Source organism: Oreochromis niloticus, linkage group LG3 (genome assembly GCF_001858045.2).
Source record: "Oreochromis niloticus isolate F11D_XX linkage group LG3, O_niloticus_UMD_NMBU, whole genome shotgun sequence".
In the NCBI taxonomy this organism is placed as follows: Eukaryota; Metazoa; Chordata; class Actinopteri; order Cichliformes; family Cichlidae; genus Oreochromis; species Oreochromis niloticus.
In genome coordinates, this window is record NC_031967.2 from 58,687,593 (window position 1) to 58,709,590 (window position 21,998).

Here is a 21,998-nt window from a genome sequence, read left to right on the forward strand (position 1 = left end):
TAAAATATTGTTAAGTAATGTGGCTGCTTCACTTAAGCTACAAGCACAGCCGTCCCCAACCCCCAGGTCCTGGACCAGTACCGGTCTGTGATTCATTTGGTACCGGGTCACAAGAGTTGAGGCTTGAGTTTGAAATTTATTGTTTTCAGGGTATTTATCTTTTTTTTTTTTTTTTTTTTAATATCGTTCATATTGTTAACTCTGTTTCCTTGGGTCTTTTCCCGTGTGTTATAATTAAATCTTCTTTTTTGGAAGCGGTACTGGTTTTATTTTATTGTATTTATCCAAGACAACTTAAAAGCCGGTCCGTGAAATTACTGTCGGCCATAAATGGTACATGGCGCAAAAAAGGTTGGGGACCGCTGTACTAGCAGGTTGTTGAGTAGACATCCTTGTAGTGTTTTGCAATATACCACTTTTTCCATCAGTTTCCTTGTCAGGAAACAACTTCCTGTTCAGCGGAAATGCCTCTGGTTTCAGTGGAGTTCGTGAGTGCATTTCAGTAGTGTGTGTGAGAGCATTTCAGTAGTGTGTGTGAGAGCTAAAATTTCAGTAGTGTGTGTGAGAGCGTTTCAGTAGTGTGTGTGAGAGCGTTTCAGTAGTGTGTGTGAGAGCTAAAATTTCAGTAGTGTGTGTGAGAGCGTTTCAGTAGTGTGTGTGAGAGCATTTCAGTAGTGTGTGTGAGAGTGTTTCAGTTGTGTGTGTGAGAGGTAAAATTTCAGTAGTGTGTGAGAGCATTTCAGTAGTGTGTGTGAGAGCGTTTCTGTTGAGTGTGTGAGAGGTAAAATTTCAGTAGTGTGTGTGAGAGCTAAAATTTCAGTAGTGTGTGTGAGAGCATTTCAGTAGTGTGTTTGAGAGCGTTTCAGTAGTGTGTGTGAGAGCTAAAATTTCAGTAGTGTGTGTGAGAGCATTTCAGTAGTGTGTGTGAGAGCGTTTCATTAGTGTGTGTGAGAGCTTTTCAGTAGTGTGTTTGAGAGCGTTTCAGTAATGTGTTTGAGAGCGTTTCAGTAGTGTGTGTGAGAGGGTTTCATTAGTGTGTGTGAGAGCGTTTCAGTAGTGTGTTTGAGAGCGTTTCAGTAATGTGTTTGAGAGCGTTTCAGTAGTGTGTGTGAGAGGGTTTCAGTAGTGTGTGTGAGAGCGTTTCAGTAGTGTGTGTGAGAGCGTTTCAGTAGTGTGTGTGAGAGCTAAAATTTCAGTAGTGTGTGTGAGAGCGTTTCAGTAGTGTGTGTGAGAGCGTTTCAGTAGTGTGTGTGAGAGCTAAAATTTCAGTAGTGTGTGTGAGAGCGTTTCAGTAATGTGTGTGAGAGCGTTTCAGTAGTGTGTGTGAGAGCATTTCAGTAGTGTGTGTGAGAGCTAAAATTTCAGTAGTGTGTGTGAGAGCGTTTCAGTAGTGTGTTTGAGAGCGTTTCAGTAGTGTGTGTGAGAGCTAAAATTTCAGTAGTGTGTGTGAGAGCGTTTCAGTAGTGTGTGTGAGAGCGTTTCAGTAGTGTGTGTGAGAGCGTTTCAGTTGTGTGTGTGAGAGCTAAAATTTCAGTAGTGTGTGTGAGAGCATTTCAGTAGTGTGTGTGAGAGCGTTTCAGTAGTGTGTGTGAGAGCGTTTCAGTAGTGTGTGTGAGAACGTTTCAGTAGTGTGTGTGAGAGCTAAAATTTCAGTAGCGTGTGTGAGAGCATTTCAGTAGTGTGTTTGAGAGCGTTTCAGTAGTGTGTGTGAGAGCGTTTCAGTAGTGTGTGTGAGAGCTAAAATTTCAGTAGTGTGTGTGAGAGCATTTCAGTAGTGTGTGTGAGAGCGTTTCAGTAGTGTGTGTGAGAGCGTTTCAGTAGTGTCTTTGAGAGCGTTTCAGTAGTGTGTTTGTGAGCGTTTCAGTAGTGTGTGTGAGAGCGTTTCAGTAGTGTGTTTGAAAGCATTTCAGTAGTGTGTGTGAGAGCATTTCAGTAGTGTGTGTGAGAACGTTTCAGTAGTGTGTGTGAGAGCATTTCAGTAGTGTGTTTGAGAGTGTTTCAGTAGTGTGTGTGAGAGCGTTTCAGTAGTGTGTTTGAGAGTGTTTCAGTAGTGTGTGTGAGAGCATTTCAGTAGTGTGTGTGAGAGGTAAAATTTCAGTAGTGTGTGTGAGAGCATTTCAGTAGTGTGTGTGAGAGCATTTCAGTAGTGTGTGTGAGAGGTAAAATATCAGTTGTGTGTGTGAGAGCATTTCAGTAGTGTGTGTGAGAGCATTTCAGTAGTGTGTGAGAGAGCGTTTCAGTAGTGTGTGTGTGAGCGTTTCAGTAGTGTGTGTGAGAGGTAAAATTTCAGTAGTGTGTGTGAGAGCATTTCAGTAGTGTGTGTGAGAGCGTTTCAGTAATAATGTCCCTTACGGCACCTCATAGGAATTAATAAACATTAGACTGTGACACAGTCCTACATATCAAACTGAGAAAACAGTCTGTTTTGATGGTGGACTTGTTCTGTTTTCCTACAGAGCACCACGTCATCTTCTTATGTCAACATCTGCCAGTCTGTGTACAGGGAATGAGGAAACCCCGTTCATTTACTGAGATCAACAGCAGACTTTCCAGTGTAAGACTTCATAAATATGTGAACATGAGCTGACTCTGGACAATCATGGACTGTAAAACAGAGGCAGGAGCCACCCTCTCTCTCCTGCACTGTACGGCTCAACTCACATACAGCAAACCTGCACTGATTCTACATATGTCACATTCCCATGATGCATCACAGGCTGTTTGATTGGATCTTTTTCATTGAGGATTTGTAATGTGGACAAACAGATGTTACTCTCACCTTTGACACTGAGAGTCACCGATTTCTGTAGCAGCATGTGTCCATCCTTGTTGTAGACGGTGCAGGTGTAGACTCCACTGTCAGTGAGGTGGAGGTCTTTCAGGGTCAGACTGAGGTCTCCATTTTTTATTTGCTCGTTCTTCACTTCTGTGCGACTTTGTATGTAAGACTGGTTTTGGTCTCCCTGATAAACGTGGACTTTCTTGTCTTCATGTTTCCACTCCGCTGTGACGTCCTGAAGCTTGATATCAGTTGTAAATGGCAGCAGGACAGACTGAACCCCTTTAACTGTTTCCACCATCTGAACCTCAGGAACTGAGAGGAGAATATGAGACAGACAGACAGATGTCAGTGAAGGTGATCCTCCATCATCTACAGTTATTATAGTTTGATACTTTCATTGTTTTTATTTAGTGTTGGCCTTTTCTTTTGAATTCAGTTTAGTTTCTGTCAGTTTCCAGAGTGGGTTTGCTCCTTTCACTTTTGTTTTGATTGTGTGTAAATGTTTAGTTTTTGTTTAACTTTTATTACGTGAACTCTTAGTTTTAGTCTCTAAATTCTGTTTTGTTACTTATAAATCTATACCTATTTTGGACGGTGGACAAACAGCTGTAACACTCACCTCTGACACTGAGAGTCACTGATTTCCGTAGCAGCATGTGTCCATCCTTGTTGTAGACGGTGCAGGTGTAGACTCCACTGTCAGTGAGGTGGAGGTCTTTCAGGGTCAGACTGAGGTCTTTAGTGTTCAGTGGGTCTTTCTTCATCTCAGTGCGCTGTTTCTGATCTTGGCCCTTTAAGTGACACTGGTCTTTACCAATCTGATACTCATGGACCATCTTGTTTTTGTGTTTCCACTCCACTTTGACATCCTGGGTGAAGCCTTCTTTGATTTTAAAGGGCAGCAGGACAAACTCCTTCCCCTGTGTCACCTCCACCATCTCCAGCTGGTACTCTAAAGAGAAAACAGAGGAGAACATAGTCAGAGAGACAACATCCTTTACATCTAGATGACTCATTGTAGAGACGTCAGGTCTGAACTTCCTGGAGCCAGGAGATTTTCTGACTGAGGCCAGACCCACAAAATCAGACACTTCCTTTGATAGATCCAAATCTTGTATCGGTTAAAGGACTCAGTATAAGATTTGGGGACCGATGAGCTACTAGAAGATGGATCTTCAAAGTCCTCATCCCCACAATGTTGTGCACCATCAGACTCTTCTCTCTCATTACATGAGCCAGTAAAAATTTTGGCTTCTTCATTAGTTGGAAATGCTTCCCTAATTTTGTGATTGTTAGTCTATCTTTGTCATGGCCTTGAGCTGTTTGACCTAGGGTTTTTAAGTCTTTTAGCAGTCATGTCATTTGTAAAGTTTTTATTTAAATATTCTGTTTGGTTCTCCTTTGGCAAGGAGTTCAGCACTTAACCAACTACAAACCTTGCAATACCACGTTGACTGAGGGCAATGCGGAGCTTGCGGAGGAGCTGAACCACTTCTTCGCACGCTTTGAGGTGAAGGGACCAGAGGCAGCAGCAGCAAAAACATCGGACAGCAGCAGCAGCCCAAGCCTCATAGTGCAGGAATATGAGGTGAGGCGCACACTGAGGGCAGTGAACCCCAGAAAGGCCGCCGGACCAGATGGGGTAACCGCAAAGGTCCTAAAAGAGTGTGCAGACCAGCTGGCTGGGGTCTTCACTAAGATCTTCAACACTTCACTGTCCCAGTCCTGCATCCCGCCGTGCCTAAAGTCAGCCACAATTGTCCCACTGCCAAAGCGTACCAACATTAGCAGCCTCAACGACTACCGACCAGTTGCTCTAACACCTGTTATAATGAAGTGCTTTGAGAAACTGGTCCGACGCCACATCATGTCCTGCCTGCCACCCACACTTGACCCACTCCAGTTCGCATACAGAGCTAACAGATCAACTGAAGATGCCATTGCTACAACACTCCACACCACCATATCTCACCTGGAAGTGCAGGGCCGTTACGCCAGGCTGCTCTTTGTTGACTTTAGCTCTGCTTTCAATACGATACTCCCGGACAGACTAATAGTTAAACTGCTGGAAATCGGACTTCCTTCTACCACCTGCCGCTGGATCAGAGACTTCCTGTCAGACCGTGTACAGAGAGTTAGAGTGGGGCCTCATCTTTCCTCAGCCCTCAGCCTCAACACCGGCTCTCCACAAGGCTGTGTACTGAGTCCCCTACTGTACACTCTGTACACACATGACTGTGTTAGTACCCACCCAGACAACGCAGTCATCAAGTTTGCAGATGATACCACCGTAGTGGGGCTCATCTCAGGGGGAGATGAGACGGCGTACAGAGCTGAAGTTCAGAGGCTGTCAGATTGGTGTGTAGATAACAACCTGGACCTCAATACCACCAAGACAAAAGAACTGGTAGTTGACTTCAGAAGGAGGAAGTCCGAGCTGCAGCCTGTCAGCATCAACGGGGAGTGCGTGGAAAGGGTCTCCAGTTTCAAGTTTCTGGGTGTGCACATAGACACAGACCTCCAATGGAGCTCTAACACCTCTGCGGTCTTAAAGAAGGCCCAACAGCGTCTCCACTTTCTGAGAATCCTCAGAAAAATGGACCTGAAGAAGGAGCTGCTGACCGTCTTCTACCGCTGCTCCATTGAAAGTGTGCTGACATATTGCATCGGTGTGTGGTTCTCCAACTGCACCACAAAACACAGAAAGGCACTCCAGAGGGTCATCAATATGGCCCAAAAAATCATTGGACATCCTCTTCCCTCCCTGAAGGACCTGTACAGCACTCGCTGTCTCAAGAGGGCACGCAGCATCCTACGAGACTGTACACGCCCAGGACACCGGGTGTTTAAGCTGCTGCCGTCTGGCAGGAGGTTCAGGCTGCTGAGGTCCCGAACAAACAGACTCAAGGACAGCTTTTACAACAGGGCAATAGCCCTAATCAATGCAAATAGCTGACCTGATTGGCTACCTGCCTGGACTTTTTTTTAGGGGGAGGTAACAATGTTTAAAACAATAACAATAATAATATTTATATTTATAACAAGGTGCAATAATAATTAATGTGCAATAATAACAGTGTGCAATACACATAACACTTATTCTTCTTTTTTATTTCTAAGTTAATATACTGTGTTGTGTTGTTTGTGTTGCGTTGTGATGTGTCATATCGTGTCGTGTTGTGTTATATGTAGTACCGACGTAGGACAGTTTTTCCAATTTCATTGTACTACTGTACTATGTATGACTGTGCAATGACAATAAAGAATTATCTTATCTTATCTTATCTTATCTTATCTTATCTTATTTGTGTTTTTAGTGTTTATGTTTTATAATTGTACTTTTCTTAAGTGTTTTTAGTCTACTTCTTAGTTCTGGGTTGTATTAGAGTTTAGTTTTTCTCTCAGTGTTTCTTGTTCCATTTTTTGTGTGTCTGCATTTCCATGTTTAGTTATCACTTCTCACGTCCTGCTTTATTGGATAGTTATTCATCCCTTGCTCTTTACTGTGAGTTTTACTTCCCTCATCTTATTATCTCTTTAGTACATCTGTGTCTCATTTTCCCAACTGTCTCTACTCCCCTGATTACCCTTCTCTGTGTGTATATATACTGCTGATTTCTCTCAGTCCTGGTCAAAACATCAACTCTACTTCTCAGTGAATTTTCTTCATGTACTTCTGCTGTATTTCTTCTATTTCTTTCAGCCCAGTGTATTTCCAAGTTCCATGTTCCGCTAGTTATGGTTTTCAATTTTCTTTTAGACGTTATATGTTCCCCTATTTGACTTTCCTCTAAAACAGCCTAACAAAGATTCAAATCCTCTCTTCATTTAGAGCTCTCTGGTTATTTGTGCGATAACTTCAACATTAAATATAAAACAAGCTCAAACTGAAAGAGCACAAAGAGCTATCAATTTAAAATATATTGGAATTTATGAGGTGCCGTAAGGGACATTATTACTGAAACGCTCTCACACACAAACTACTGAAATTTTACCTCTCACACACACTACTGAAAAACCAAGGCATTTCAGTTGAACAGGAAGGCGTTTCAGTTGAACAGGAAGGTATTTCAGTTAAACAGGAAGGCGTTTCAGTTGAACAGGAAGGCGTTTCAGTTGAACAGGAAGGTATTTCAGTTAAACAGGAAGGCGTTTCAGTTGAACAGGAAGGCGTTTCAGTGGAACAGGAAGGCATTTCAGTTGAACAGGAAGGCGTTTCAGTTGAACAGGAAGGTATTTCAGTTAAACAGGAAGGCGTTTCAGTTGAACAGGAAGGTATTTCAGTTAAACAGGAAGGCGTTTCAGTTGAGCAGGAAGGCGTTTCAGTTGAACAGGAAGGTATTTCAGTTAAACAGGAAGGTATTTCAGTTAAACAGGAAGGCATTTCAGTTGAACAGGAAGGCGTTTCAGTTGAACAGGAAGGTATTTCAGTTAAACAGGAAGGCGTTTCAGTTGAACAGGAAGGTATTTCAGTTAAACAGGAAGGTATTTCAGTTGAACAGGAAGGCGTTTCAGTTGAACAGGAAGGCGTTTCAGTTGAACAGGAAGGTATTTCAGTTAAACAGGAAGGCGTTTCAGTTGAACAGGAAGGCGTTTCAGTTGAACAGGAAGGTATTTCAGTTAAACAGGAAGGTATTTCAGTTAAACAGGAAGGCGTTTCAGTTAAACAGGAAGGCATTTCAGTTGAACAGGAAGGCGTTTCAGTTGAACAGGAAGGTATTTCAGTTAAACAGGAAGGCGTTTCAGTTAAACAGGAAGGTATTTTAGTTAAACAGGAAGGTATTTCAGTTAAACAGGAAGGCGTTTCAGTTGAACAGGAAGGTATTTCAGTTAAACAGGAAGGCGTTTCAGTTGAACAGGAAGGTATTTCAGTTGAACAGGAAGGTATTTCAGTTAAACAGGAAGGTATTTCAGTTAAACAGGAAGGCGTTTCAGTTAAACAGGAAGGCGTTTCATTTGAAGAGGAAGTTGTTTCTTGACAAGAAAACTGAAGGAAAAAGTGGTAGATTTCAAACAAACCACTACACAGATGTCTACTCAGCAACTTGCTAGTAGCCTAAGTGAAGCAGCTGCATTACTTAACAATATATAAGCCTCAGCATAAGTCAAAATTTAGAATAGCAGACGGGCATTATCCTGGTTATTTTTTTTATGTGCTTTTTGTCTTTTTTAGCAATGAAAAAATATCTTAAAATCATTAATAAAACCAGGGAGAGAAGGCTTAGCGTTCCTCCATTTAGCACAATGGATATGATATTTACTCAAATGTATGATGATGACACCCAATGCTAGATGATCCATATAAAAAAAATTTATGATGTAATCCAAATAGTGGCACATCATTAATATTTAGGGAAATCCAATTTTTTTAAGTTGCACCATATCCATTGTGTGATAGGGCATAGAAAAAAAGATGTTCTAGGGTTTCATTTTCATCAGTACAAAAAGAACATTGATCCACCTCAAAACCAAATCTCTTTTTTAGTAATTCTGCCACAGGATTAATTTTGTTTATTACTTTAAGTGTGTTTCTTCAACTTTAGGTAGAATAGGCTATTTCATAAACTTCTAGTATTGTGGCGAGCTCAGTCACGGAGGAGACAAAGGTTTCTTTGGGAGCACCCGTTTATTTACAACCGGCCCAGAACACTGCCGCTACCTTCCTCCTCAGCGCGGCAACAACATAAAACAACAAAAAAAGGCGCTCTCTCACCGGAAACACAGTCGCTGAGAGAGCGCGTCACTCGTGACCATAACAACATGACAACAAACACATAACTGTAATAACCGAACAAACCCCGAACAGCCCTGGCCCGCTACAGTATGCTTTATCCAGTATATGAAATAACTCAATTAGAACCATGCAATGTAACCATTTTGTTTTAACTATGAAATATTTTGTCTTTGAAGAAACTACTAATAAATCTATTATTGCATTTTTATCAAACAGCTGACATTGCCCTAGCAATAAATTTGGGAGCACAGATGGGAACTTATTGTATATCATAACATTTTTAATCAAATGAAGCAGAGGCAGTGGGACCAGTTCACAAAATTTGTTATATTCTCTTTGAGAACAGTTTAGACAATATTTTTCTGAGATGTTTCAATGTAATGGGTTTTATTCCTCCACAAAAATTTGAAAATAACTGTGTTAGCCTTATTAATGTTTTTAGAGGAGATATATAGAGAGTGACAAGGATAAATCAATTTGGAGATGCCTTCAGCTTTAGATAGGATGTTTCTGCCAATAATAGCGAGGTCTCTGGTTAACCACTGGCTAAGTGATTTCTTCATCTCCATGATACAGTTAGAAATATTAGTGTCTTCTCTGCTAATTGGTTTTTTTAGATATTATCAGCCCTATATATTTAACTTTAGGTTCAACTCTAACCAAAGCTATTGAAGAGTCAGAGCTTGTATGAATCGGGAGTAGTTCACATTTTTTGATACTGAGAGATAAACGAGAAGCATTAGAGAAAATTTAGTTTTCTCGACCACGTATATCTCTTTAAAAAAAATAGATGTATCATCTGCGAATTGACTTATTTTGAAGTCTTTATTAAAAATTGATATTCCTTGTATGTCGTTAGAATTTTTGATTAATAGTGTTAACAACTGAGTTGCCAATATAAAAAGCTTAGGGGAAACAGGACATACTTGCCGAATTCCCTCTTGCACCTCGAATCCATTCCTTGATTCAAGGAAGCTAAAATATTGTTAAGTAATGTGGCTGCTTCACTTAAGCTACAAGCACAGCCGTCCCCAACCCCCAGGTCCTGGACCAGTACCGGTCTGTGATTCATTTGGTACCGGGTCACAAGAGTTGAGGCTTGAGTTTGAAATGTATTGTTTTCAGGGTATTTATCGGTTTTTTTTTTTTGTTTTTGTTTTTTTTTTAATATCGTTTATATTGTTAACTCTGTTTCCTTGGGTCTTTTCCCGTGTGTTATAATTAAATCTTCTTTTTTTGGAAGCGGTACTGGTTTTATTTTATTGTATTTATCCAAGACAACTTAAAGGCCGGTCCGTGAAATTACTGTCGGCCATAAATGGTACGTGGCGCAAAAAGGTTGGGGACCGCTGTACTAGCAGGTTGTTGAGTAGACATCCTTGTAGTGTTTTGCAATATATCACTTTTTCCATCAGTTTCCTTGTCAGGAAAAAACTTCCTGTTCAGCGGAAATGCCTCTGGTTTCAGTGAAGTGCGTGAGTGCATTTCAGTAGTGTGTGTGAGAGCGTTTCAGTAGTGTGTGTGAGAGTGTTTCAGTAGTGTGTGTGAGTGCGTTTCAGTAGTGTGTGTGAGTGCGTTTCAGTAGTGTGTGTGAGAGCATTTCAGTAGTGTGTGTGAGTGCGTTTCAGTAGTGTGTGTGAGAGCATTTCAGTAGTGTGTTTGAGAGCGTTTCAGTAATAATGTCCCTTATGGCACCTCATAGGAATTAATAAACATTAGACTGTGACACAGTCCTACATATCAAACTGAGAAAACAGTCTGCTCTGATGGTGGACTTGTTCTGTTTTCCTACAGAGCACCACGTCATCTTCTTATATCAACATCTGCCAGTCTGTGTACAGGGAATGAGGAAACCCCGTTCATTTACTGAGATCAACAGCAGACTTTCCAGTGTAAGACTTTATAAATATGTGAACATGAGCTGATTCTGGATCAGCTTCTATACAATCATGGACTGTAAAACAGAGGCAGGAGCCACCCTCTCTCTCCTGCACTGTACGGCTCAACTCACATACAGCAAACCTGCACTGATTCTACATATGTCACATTCCCATGATGCATCACAGGCTGTTTGATTGGATCTTTTTCATTGAGGATTTGTAATGTGGACAAACAGATGTTACTCTCACCTTTGACACTGAGAGTCACTGATTTCTGTAGCAGCATGTGTCCATCCTTGTTGTAGACGGTGCAGGTGTAGACTCCACTGTCAGTGAGGTGGAGGTCTTTCAGGGTCAGACTGAGGTCTCCAGTTGTCAGTGGGTCTTTCTTCATCTCTGCTTGTCCTTGTGGAACTTTCCTGTCTTCATGTTTCCACTCCGCTGTGACGTCCTGAAGCTTGATATCAGTTGTAAATGGCAGCAGGACAGACTGAACCCCTTTAACTGTTTCCACCATCTGAACCTCAGGAACTGAGAGGAGAATATGAGACAGACAGACAGATGTCAGTGAAGGTGATCCTCCATCATCTACAGTTATTATAGTTTGATACTTTCATTGTTTTTATTTAGTGTTGGCCTTTTCTTTTGAATTCAGTTTAGTTTCTGTCAGTTTCCAGAGTGGGTTTGCTCCTTTCACTTTTGTTTTGATTGTGTGTAAATGTTTAGTTTTTGTTTAACTTTTATTATGTGAACTCTTAGTTTTAGTCTCTAAATTCTGTTTTGTTACTTATAAATCTATACCTATTTTGGACGGAGGACAAACAGCTGTAACACTCACCTCTGACACTGAGAGTCACTGATTTCTGTAGCAGCATGTGTCCATCCTTGTTGTAGACGGTGCAGGTGTAGACTCCACTGTCAGTGAGGTGGAGGTCTTTCAGGGTCAGACTGAGGTCTTTAGTGTTCAGTGGGTCTTTCTTCATCTCAGTGCGCTGTTTCTGATCTTGGCCCTTTAAGTGACACTGGTCTTTACCAATCTGATACTCATGGACCATCTTGTTTTTGTGTTTCCACTCCACTTTGACATCCTGGGTGAAGCCTTCTTTGATTTTAAAGGGCAGCAGGACAAACTCCTTCCCCTGTGTCACCTCCACCATCTCCAGCTGGTACTCTAAAGAGAAAACAGAGGAGAACATAGTCAGAGAGACAACATCCTTTACATCTAGATGACTCATTGTAGAGACGTCAGGTCTGAACTTCCTGGAGCCAGGAGATTTTCTGACTGAGGCCAGACCCACAAAATCAGACACTTCCTTTGATAGATCCAAATCTTGTACCGGTTAAAGGACTCAGTATAATATTTGGGGACCGATGAGCTACTAGAAGATGGATCTTCAAAGTCCTCATCCCCACAATGTTGTGGACCATCAGACTCTTCTCTCTCATTACATGAGCCAGTAAAAATTTTGGCTTCTTCATTAGTTGGAAATGCTTCCCTAATTTTGTGATTGTTAGTCTATCTTTGTCATGGCCTTGAGCTGTTTGACCTAGGGTTTTAAAGTCTTTTAGCAGTGAGTCTGAACATCAAACAATGGTTTTATGAACATTTTATGACTTTATTTGTGGGTTTAATAATTTAGGTATGGTAAAACTTAAGCTTATAATGTGTTAGACTTAGAAATGGTGCATTAATTTTTCATTCCTTTTACACACACATAGATTATGATTAGAATATGTCCCTGGGTCAGAGAGTCCTGAACATGATATTTTAAACCAAATTTGAATCACTAGAAGAACAATGGATAACAATATTAGATTATCAAGGCTAGGGAGAGAGGTGTTTTGGTTTTCTGTCTCTTGCAGAGAAAGGAACAGACACCAGACGAGGACACGGAGATATGAGGACCCTTCACAGCAGAGACAGACGTAGGGACTCCCGAGACAGCAACTGGGGTCAAGTGTCATGGCGTTTGGGCTCCTTGAGAAGATGGATCCCATAAACACAGCAATAACCATGAAGGGGTTGGCGAAAATCTAGGAACACCAGACCAACGAGGTTCGAGAGGCTCTTGGCAAAAAGGGGGACACGGCGGTGACCCCAAAATACACAGATCTTTGTTTGAAATTGGGGCAGAATAATCCCCTGATCTGTGCAACGACTAAAGGATGGTCTAACCCCGGAGGTCGAAGAAAGAAGCTGAGAATCACCTAACTGGAAGACACTGGTAGCTGCAGCAATAAAATAAAGGTTAAAAGCCCCTCGGACAGGGGTTCTAGTCTGAGTACATTTGAGGGTATAAGGTAGCACCAAGATGGGGGTGGGAAACTGGAGCACCAAAATAAAGCTGTGGGGAAACTGGAGAGTGATGGGAGTGTCATCTGTAACTACTGTTATTGTTGTAATCATAGTTTTTCTTGCATTTGACCTGCGCAAACACAGAGGTCATTCTACATATGGTCCACCCAAAAAGGGGGACAGAGGGTCTCAGGACCAAGAAGAACTGGACCTTGCAATGCTGGAGTGTATGTTATAAGTGATCTCTTTTTAAGAGATCAAAAGGGGGAATTGTGAGATTATTCGGTTATCATATGTTACCTTATATCTGTAATCAAAGTAGTTGAATTATCATACTGCTGTAGATCATATTATACCCCTTAATATAGAGTGTGTGATCAGTATGTAGTTTTAGTTTGCATTATACTTCTGACTTAAAAGAGTCTGAAAATCATTAGATCTATTGGATTGACCTGTATTACTCGACACTGTTGAATGTGTTACACTGTTTCTTGACATTTCATACTGCTGAATCATGAAGAGAATGTTGGGTGCAGAAGACCTTGTGCCGATAATAGAAGAGACAGACCACATTCCATACCCCCACCTTACAGAGAGCAGAAAGACAGGGAGCCGAGGTCATAACTTAAGAGAGAAAGAATGTGAATGTTTAGGCTTTTACGACTAGGTGGGGGCCACTAGAGGCTATAAGAAGCTGAGTAACCCGTCACCATTTTGAGACTTGCTGTGACCCTCTGCAGGCAGGTCTCCCCATCATGATGGTTCTTATGCTCTTAAGTGTTGAATTGTATGGAAATAAAATATTGTTGATTGAGCATTTATACACCGAGTATTGTCCTTCCTTCAGCCCAAAGATTAAAAGAATTGGGAGATTTTAACAGCAGTCATGTCATTTCTAAAGTTTTCATTTAAATATTCTGTTTGGTTCTTCATTTGTGTGTTTTTAGTGTTTATGTTTTATAATTGTACTTTTCTTAAGTGTTTTTAGTCTACTTCTTAGTTCTGGGTTGTATTAGAGTTTAGTTTTTCTCTCAGTGTTTCTTGTTCCATTTTTTGTGTGACGTTTGTTTGTGTGTCTGCATTTCCATGTTTAGTTATCACTTCTCACTTCCTGCTTTATTGCATAGTTATTCATCCCTTGCTCTTTACTGTGAGTTTTACTTCCCTCATCTTATTATCTGTTCTTTTTACATCTGTGTCTCATTTTCCCAACTGTCTCTACTCCCCTGATTACCCTTCTCTGTGTGTATATATAGTGCTGACGTCATCTTCTTATATCAACATCTGCCAGTCTGTGTACAGGGAATGAGGAAGCCCCGTTCATTTACTGAGATCAAGAGCAGACTTTCCAGTGTAAGACTTCATAAATATGTGAACATGAGCTGACTCTGGAACAGCTTCTATACAATCATGGACTGTAAAACAGAGGCAGGAGCCACCCTCTCTCTCCTGCACTGTACGGCTCAACTCACATACAGCAAACCTGCACTGATTCTACATATGTCACATTCCCATGATGCATCACAGGCTGTTTGATTGGATCTTTTTCATTGAGGATTTGTAATGTGGACAAACAGATGTTACTCTCACCTTTGACACTGAGAGTCACTGATTTCCGTAGCAGCATGTGTCCATCCTTGTTGTAGATGGTGCAGGTGTAGACTCCACTGTCAGTGAGGTGGAGGTCTTTCAGGGTCAGACTGAGGTCTTTAGTGTTCAGTGGGTCTTTCTTCATCTCAGTGCGCTCATGCCCACAATGTTGTGCACCATCAGACTCTTCTCTCTCATTACATGAGCCAGTAAAAATTTTGGCTTCTTCATTAGTTGGAAATGCTTCCCTAATTTTGTGATTGTTAGTCTATCTTTGTCATGGCCTTGAGCTGTTTGACCTAGGGTTTTTAAGTCTTTTAGCAGTCATGTCATTTGTAAAGTTTTTATTTAAATATTCTGTTTGGTTCTTCATTTGTGTGTTTTTAGTGTTTATGTTTTATAATTGTACTTTTCTTAAGTGTTTTTAGTCTACTTCTTAGTTCTGGGTTGTATTAGAGTTTAGTTTTTCTCTCAGTGTTTCTTCTTCCATTTTTTGTGTGACGTTTGTGTGTCTGCATTTCCATGTTTAGTTATCACTTCTCACTTCCTGCTTTATTGGATAGTTATTCATCCCTTGCTCTTTACTGTGAGTTTTACTTCCCTCATCTTATTATCTGTTCTTTTACATCTGTGTCTCATTTTCCCAACTGTCTCTACTCCCCTGATTACCCTTCTCTGTGTGTATACATAGTGCTGATTTCTCTCAGTCCTGGTCAAAACATCAACTCTACTTCTCAGTGAATTTTCTTCATGTACTTCTGCTGTATTTCTTCTATTTCTTTCAGCCCAGTGTATTTCCAAGTTCCATGTTCCGCTAGTTATGGTTTTCAATTTTCTTTTAGACGTTATATGTTCCCCTATTTGACTTTCCTCTAAAACAGCCTAACAAAGATTCAAATCCTCTCTTCATTTAGAGCTCTCTGGTTATTTGTGCTATAACTTCAACATTAAATATAAAAAAAGCTCAAACTGAAAGAGCACAAAGAGGTATCAATTAGATTATTATCAATTATTATCAGTTAAACAGGAAGGCGTTTCAGTTGAACAGGAAGGCGGTTCAGTGGAACAGGAAGGTATTTCAGTTAAACACAAAGGCGTTTTAATTGAACAGGAAGGCATTTCAGTTAAACAGCAAGGCGTTTCAGTTAAACAGGAAGGCGTTTCAAAACTGAAGGAAAAAGTGGTAGATTTCAAACAAACCACTACACAGATGTCTACTCAGCAACCTGCTAGTAGCCTAAGTGAAGCAGCTGCATTACTTAACAATATATAAGCCTCAGCATAAGTCAAAATTTAGAATAGCAGACGGGCATTATCCTGGTTAATTTTTTTATGTGCTTTTTGTCTTTTTTAGCAAAGAAAAAATATTTTAAAGTCATTAATAAAACCAGGGAGAGAAGGCTTAGCGTTCCTCCATTTAGCACAATGGATATGATATTTACTCAAAAGTATGATGATGACACCCAATGCTAGATGATCCATATAAAAAAAATTTATGATGTAATTCAAATAGTGGCACATCATTAATATTTAGGGAAATCCAATTTTTTTAAGTTGCACCATATCCATTGTGTGATAGGGCATAGAAAAAAAGATGTTCTACGGTTTCATTTTCATCAGTACAAAAAGAACATTGATCCACCTCAAAACCAAATCTCTTTTTTAGTAATTCTGCCACAGGATTAATTTTGTTTATTACTTTAAGTGTGTTTCTTCAACTTTAGGTAGAATAGCGTATTTCATAAATTTTTAGTATTGTGGCGAGCTCAGTCACGGAGGAGACAAAGGTTTCTTTGAGAGCACCCGTTTATTTACAACCGGCCCAGAACACTGCCGCTACCTCCCTCCTCAGCGTGGCAACAACATAAAACAACAAAAAAAGGCGCTCTCTCACCGGAAACACAGTCGCCGAGAGAGTGCGTCACTCGTCACCATAACAACATGACAACAAACACATAACTGTAATAACCGAACAAACCCCGAACAGCCCTGGCCCGCTACATAGCCCCCACCTAAGGGGTCAGTCGTCCCCGACAGCCCCATTACCCCACACAAAGTCTTGTAAGTGTCCGGGTGCCTTCTTCTGGCGCACCGGTTGGTCTCGACCGGCGGGGGAAAAGTCATTCGGATCAGAACCTGGGGTGTCACCAGCATCCCCTGCCCCGGCGTCTGCCGGAGCGAGCGGTCGGTACGGTGAAAGCCTGTCCCGGTGCAACACCACCATGCGCCCCGGGCCCGGCATGCGGATACGGTACACCACTTCCGTTAGCCGCTCCACGACCTCCGCCGGCCCTTGCCAGTGACTGCACAGTTTGGGGGACACTCCTCTCTTGCGAACCGGGCAGTACACCCAAACCTTGTCGCCAGGCACAAAAGCCTCCCCCCGGCACTTGGTGTCGTAGGCTCTTTTCTGTCGTACTCTGGCGCTGGCCTGGGCCTGGCTGGTGTAGTCGTGAACCACCTGCAGCCGCTCCCTCAGCCTCCTGTAGTAGTCCATCACTGGCCCACCGTCAATCTCCGGCTCGGGCGGGGGGGGGACCCAAACACCAGATCCACAGGCGTCCGGAGCTCCCGCCCAAACATCAAAGCGGCATGCGTGCACTGGCTGGACTCCTGAACCGCAGTCCGATACGACCAAAGGACCAGGGGCAGATGTCGGTCCCAATCCCGCTGGTGGCAGCTGGTGAGAATGGCGAGCTGGGTAGCCAGTGTGCGGTTAAAATGCTCAACCAAGCCGTCGCTTCGCGGGTGGAGCGGTGTGGTTCTTGTATTCTCCACCCCCAGCCGCCGGCAAATCTCCCCAAACACCTTTGATTCGAAGTTGCGCCCCTGGTCACTGTGGAGCTCAGCCGGGACCCCAAAACGGGCGAACATCTCCTCCACCAGCCTCTCTGCCGTCGTCGTCGCACTCTGATCCGGCACCGCGTAGGCCTCCGGCCACTTTGTGAAATAGTCCATCGCCACCAGCACGTACCGGTTCCCTGACTCCGTAACGGGGAAAGGCCCTAGGATGTCCACTCCCACTCGCTCCATCGGGGTCCCCACCAAGTACTGCTGAAGGGGGGCAGTGGAGCGTTGAGTGGGGCCCTTCTGCGCCGTGCAGGTGTCACAGCAGTGCACGTGAAGTTCCACATCCCGTCGACAGCCAGGCCAGTAGAACCGTCCCCTGAGGCAGCGGAGAGTTTTGGTGTTCCCATAGTGGCCTGCCCCCACCGAGCCGTGGACAAGCTCAAGCACCTGCAACCGCAGCGACCGAGGCACCAACAGCTGCAGGAGATCTCTGCCCTGACTGGGGGCCCGCCATCTCCGGTACAGGAGGCCGTCGTGGGTCTCCAGGTTGTTGTGCTGGGAGTAGTAGGCCTTCACCTCGGGCTCCTGACCCGACACCCCCGTCCAGTCTGGGCGTTGCGCCGCCTCCAGCCAGGCCCCCACCTGACCCAACGTCGCGTCGGCTTCCTGCTCCCGCTTCAGCTGATGCGTTGTCAGTGGGAGCCACCCCCCTCCGCTGGCTGTGGCCTGAGCAGTAGCCACCTCCAGCACCTCCTGAGCTCGCTCCTCCTGTCGCAGACAGTAGCGGCACTCGACGGCCATGCAGGGCCGTCTGGAGAGGGCATCAGCGTTGGCATGCTGCCGACCTGCCCGATGCTGGATCTCAAAGTTGTAGCCCTGAAGGACCTCCAGCCAGCGGGCCACCTGACCTTTTGGGTGGTTGAAGTTCAGGAGCCAGGTCAGAGATGCATGGTCAGTGCACAGGAGGAACCGGCAACCGTGCAGGTATGGCCGGAAGTGCCGCACCGCTAGCACTACGGCCAGCAGCTCCCGCCGGGTCACGCAGTAGTTCCTCTCGGCTCGCCCCAGAGCACGGCAGAAGTATGCCACCACTCGTTCTCCGGCCTCGCCCTGCTGGGAAAGGACCGCCCCGACTCGTACATTGCTAGTGTCAGTGTCCACAATGAAAGGCTGCCGGGCGTCGGGGTAGGCCAGAACTGGGGCTCTGGTGAGGGCCTCCTTCAGCTGTGCAAAAGCCGCCGCGCAGGCATCACCCCAGCCAAACGGCTGGCCCTTGTCAGTCAGGCAGTGGAGGGGGCTGGCTATCGTCGCGAACCCCTTGATGAACCAACGGTAGTAGGAGGCTAGGCCCAGGAAGCTCCGCAGTTCTTTGACGTTCGAGGGAGTCGGCCAGTCCCGGACCGCAGCCACCTTTGCGGAATCGGTGGCGATACCTTGAGCGCTGATCACACGGCCCAAGAACGTAGTCTCTCTCGCCAACAGCCGGCACTTTGCAGGGTTGAGCCGCAGCCCAGCTCGACGGATGGCGCTGAAGACCTCGCTCAGGTGAGACAGTGCACTGTCGAAGTCGCCACCGTGCACCAACATGTCATCCAGGTACACAACACAGCGGCTACGAGGGATGTTCACGAGCACCCTCTCCATCAGCCTCTCAAACATCGCTGGCGCATTGCAGAGCCCAAATGGCATGACCCTGAACTGCCACAGCCCCTGTCCAATGGTGAATGCAGTCTTAGGCCTTGCTTCGGGGGCTAGTTCCACCTGCCAGTAGCCGTTGCGTAGGTCGAGGGAGCTGAACCAGCTGGAGCCGGTAACGTAATCCAGGGCCTCGTCGATCCGTGGAAGCGGGTACGAGTCCTTCTTAGTGACTGCATTGAGACAGCGAAAATCCACGCAGAACCTCGGGCTGCCATCCTTCTTCCCCACCAGGACCACGGGTGCCGCCCATGGGCTGTTGGACGGCTCGATCACCCCAGCCGCAGCCATCTCACGGATCTTTTCCTCTGCCACCTGCCGTTTGGAGAGGGGCAGCCGGTGTGGGTGCAGACGGATGGCTTGAGCAGAGCCGGTGTCGATGGTGCGCTGGACCAGCCCCGTCTGCCTGCAGTCTTTGTCACTGGCGGCAAAGATGTCCACATTCTCGTCCAGGAGGCACCTCAACCGCTGGCGCTGGTCAACGTTGAGACCTACGCTGCTGCGCTGCCACAGGTCACCAACAGCCTCGGTTGTCTTGGTCGAGGGAGATTTGTCGGGCTGAGAGGCCGGGGCCGAAGTGAGTAGAGATGACCCGGAGCCACCGGCACCCGAAATCTGCTGAGCGGCAGTCGCCCGACGCCTGTCTCGTCTGGCTCAGGTTCCCTCCGCTCCCTGCTTTTGACCGCACTGGAGGGCAAGAGACTCTGTGCCAAGAGTGATAGCCCACTTTGCGGTGACGACGCAGGCCCCCCAGCGGGTCAGCAGATCAAGGCCGATGATGCACTGGTCTTGAATGTCAGCAAGCCAGAAGTCGTGCACCAGCTCCAGATCCATCACTCGGACCCGCAACGGTTTCTTCCCCCGCATATCAGCCCTCTCACCCGTCACCGTCATCAGCTGGGTGTCGGTGGGCGACCAACCCTTCACCAATGGCCCGGACGTTCCAGGGAGCACGCCAGGTCGTATCAGGGAAATGCTGGACCCCATGTCCACCAGGGCCTGGCATGGCAGGTCCTCAACACAGCAGCTCAAGTAGAGTCCCTTGAGGTGCCCAACTCGGCCCACCACCGTGCATCGTCCTTGGAGGGGGGCAGGAAGCTGGAGCGGTGGTCCCCTCACTACACCGCTCCCTCCCCGTTTCCCTGAGGCTGCGTAGTCCTGGTCTTCGGGGCAGGTGCTGGGCAGTCACGCGCCATGTGGCCAGGCTCATCGCACCGGTAGCAGCGGTCGGTCGGTCGACGGGGACGCCTCCGGGGCACCGAGGGTTGCATCTGGCATATCTCGGCGACCTCCCACTCCCCGTCGCAGTCTGCGACTCTGATTTGGGGGCAGTTTGGGGGGGGCACCTGCTGGTTAGGTTGCGAGGTGAACACCAGCTCGGCCCTCTCAGCCTCAAGGAGCGCCTCACGGAGAGTTTGAGGCATGGCCAGGCGGACATGTTGACGTAGTCGCTCTGGAAAAAGTCCTCGCAGAAAAGCATGCAGGCTAAGCTCCTCACGAGCTGCTGCTGGGAACTCCGGGTAGCTACGACGAGCATGCAGCAACACGTCCGCTGCAAAGGTGCCCAGGCTCTCCCCCGGCCGACAGCTCTGGTTGGTCAGCTGCTCTCTGCTCTGATCAGTGGAGTGCTGCTGCCCGAATCGCCTCTCGGTGCTATGGTGAGGGTCTGGAGCTCATGCTGCTCTGACGGGGCTAGGTCAAGGAGTACCTGCAGTGCATCTCCTTCCAATGCTAGCGCTAAGTGTGTAGCAGCCTCTTCGTCGCTCCAGCCATTATGCCTCGCGGCTAGCCGTACTTGTGAGAGGTAGGGCTCTAGCGGGGTTAGCCCATTGTATTTCGGTACCTTAGCTGGCGTTGCAGGCGTCACTGCTCGCTGTCGGGGGCTCGGTGTGTCGGTCGACAGAGGCAGCCCATGAAGCATTGCCCTAGCGTCTGTCGCGACGGGCCGCTGCTGCGGTGCGCTTGCGCCGTCGGGACCCGTCGGGGGACTTACATGGCCGCTCGCTTCCTCTCTCCTCGATCGCCAGCTTCCCAAGCAGCGGATGCTCTCCTCGACAGCTTGCTCCAGCCTCCGAATGTCTCTCTCCATTATGGCGAGGGTGAGCAATCCCACTTTTGACACCAATGTGGCGAGCTCAGTCACGGAGGAGACAAAGGTTTCTTTGGGAGCACCCGTTTATTTACAAGCGGCCCAGAACACTGCCGCTACCTCCCTCCTCAGCGCAGCAACAACATAAAACAACAAAAAAAGGCGCTCTCTCACCGGAAACACAGTCGCCGAGAGAGCGCGTCACTCGTGACCATAACAACATGACAACAAACACATAACTGTAATAACCGAACAAACCCCGAACAGCCCTGGCCCGCTACAGTATGCTTTATCCAGTATATGAAATAACTAAATTAGAACCATGCAATGTAACCATTCTGTTGCAACTATGAAATATTTTGTCTTTGAAGAAACTACTAATAAATCTATTATTGCATTTTTATCAAACAGCTGACATTGCCCTAGCAATAAATTTGGGAGCACAGATGGGAACTTATTGTATATCATAACATTTTTAATCAAATGAAGCAGAGGCAGTGGGACCAGTTCACAAAATTTGTTATATTCTCTTTGAGAACAGTTTAGACAATATTTTTCTGAGATGTTTCAATGTAATGGGTTTTATTCCTCCACAAAAATTTGAAAATAACTGTGTTAGCCTTATTAATGTTTTTAGAGGAGATATATAGAGAGTGACAAGGATAAATCAATTTGGAGATGCCTTCAGCTTTAGATAGGATGTTTCTGCCAATAATAGCGAGGTCTCTGGTTAACCACTGGCTAAGTGATTTCTTCATCTCCATGATACAGTTAGAAATATTAGTGTCTTCTCTGCTAATTGTTTTTTTTAGATATTATCAGCCCGATATATTTAACTTTAGGTTCAACTCTAACCAAAGCTATTGAAGAGTCAGAGCTTGTATGAATCAGGAGTAGTTCACATTTTTTGATACTGAGAGATAAACGAGAAGCATTAGAGAAAATTTAGTTTTCTCGACCACCTATTTCTCTTTAAAAAAAATAGATGTATCATCTGCGAATTGACTTATTTTGAAGTCTTTATTAAAAATTGATATTCCTTGTATGTCGTTAGAATTTTTGATTAATAGTGTTAACAACTGAGTTGCCAATATAAAAAGCTTAGGGGAAACAGGACATACTTGCCGAATTCCCTCTTGCAC

The 21,998-nt window shown here is 45.2% G+C and overlaps 1 protein-coding gene across 1 annotated transcript in view; it reads right to left on the reverse strand.

The window, feature by feature from the left end:
- The window catches only part of LOC102080179 (muscle M-line assembly protein unc-89), a 156,244-nt gene that overhangs the window by 43,336 nt on the left and 90,910 nt on the right, over positions 1-21,998 (reverse strand). Inside the window, exons 14-16 of the mRNA XM_025905173.1 lie at positions 11,235-11,567; positions 10,646-10,927; positions 3,402-3,734 (exon numbers count right to left, since the gene is read on the reverse strand). Coding sequence (XP_025760958.1) covers positions 3,402-3,734; positions 10,646-10,927; positions 11,235-11,567 — 948 coding nt within the window. The remainder of the gene's footprint in view (positions 1-3,401; positions 3,735-10,645; positions 10,928-11,234; positions 11,568-21,998) is intronic.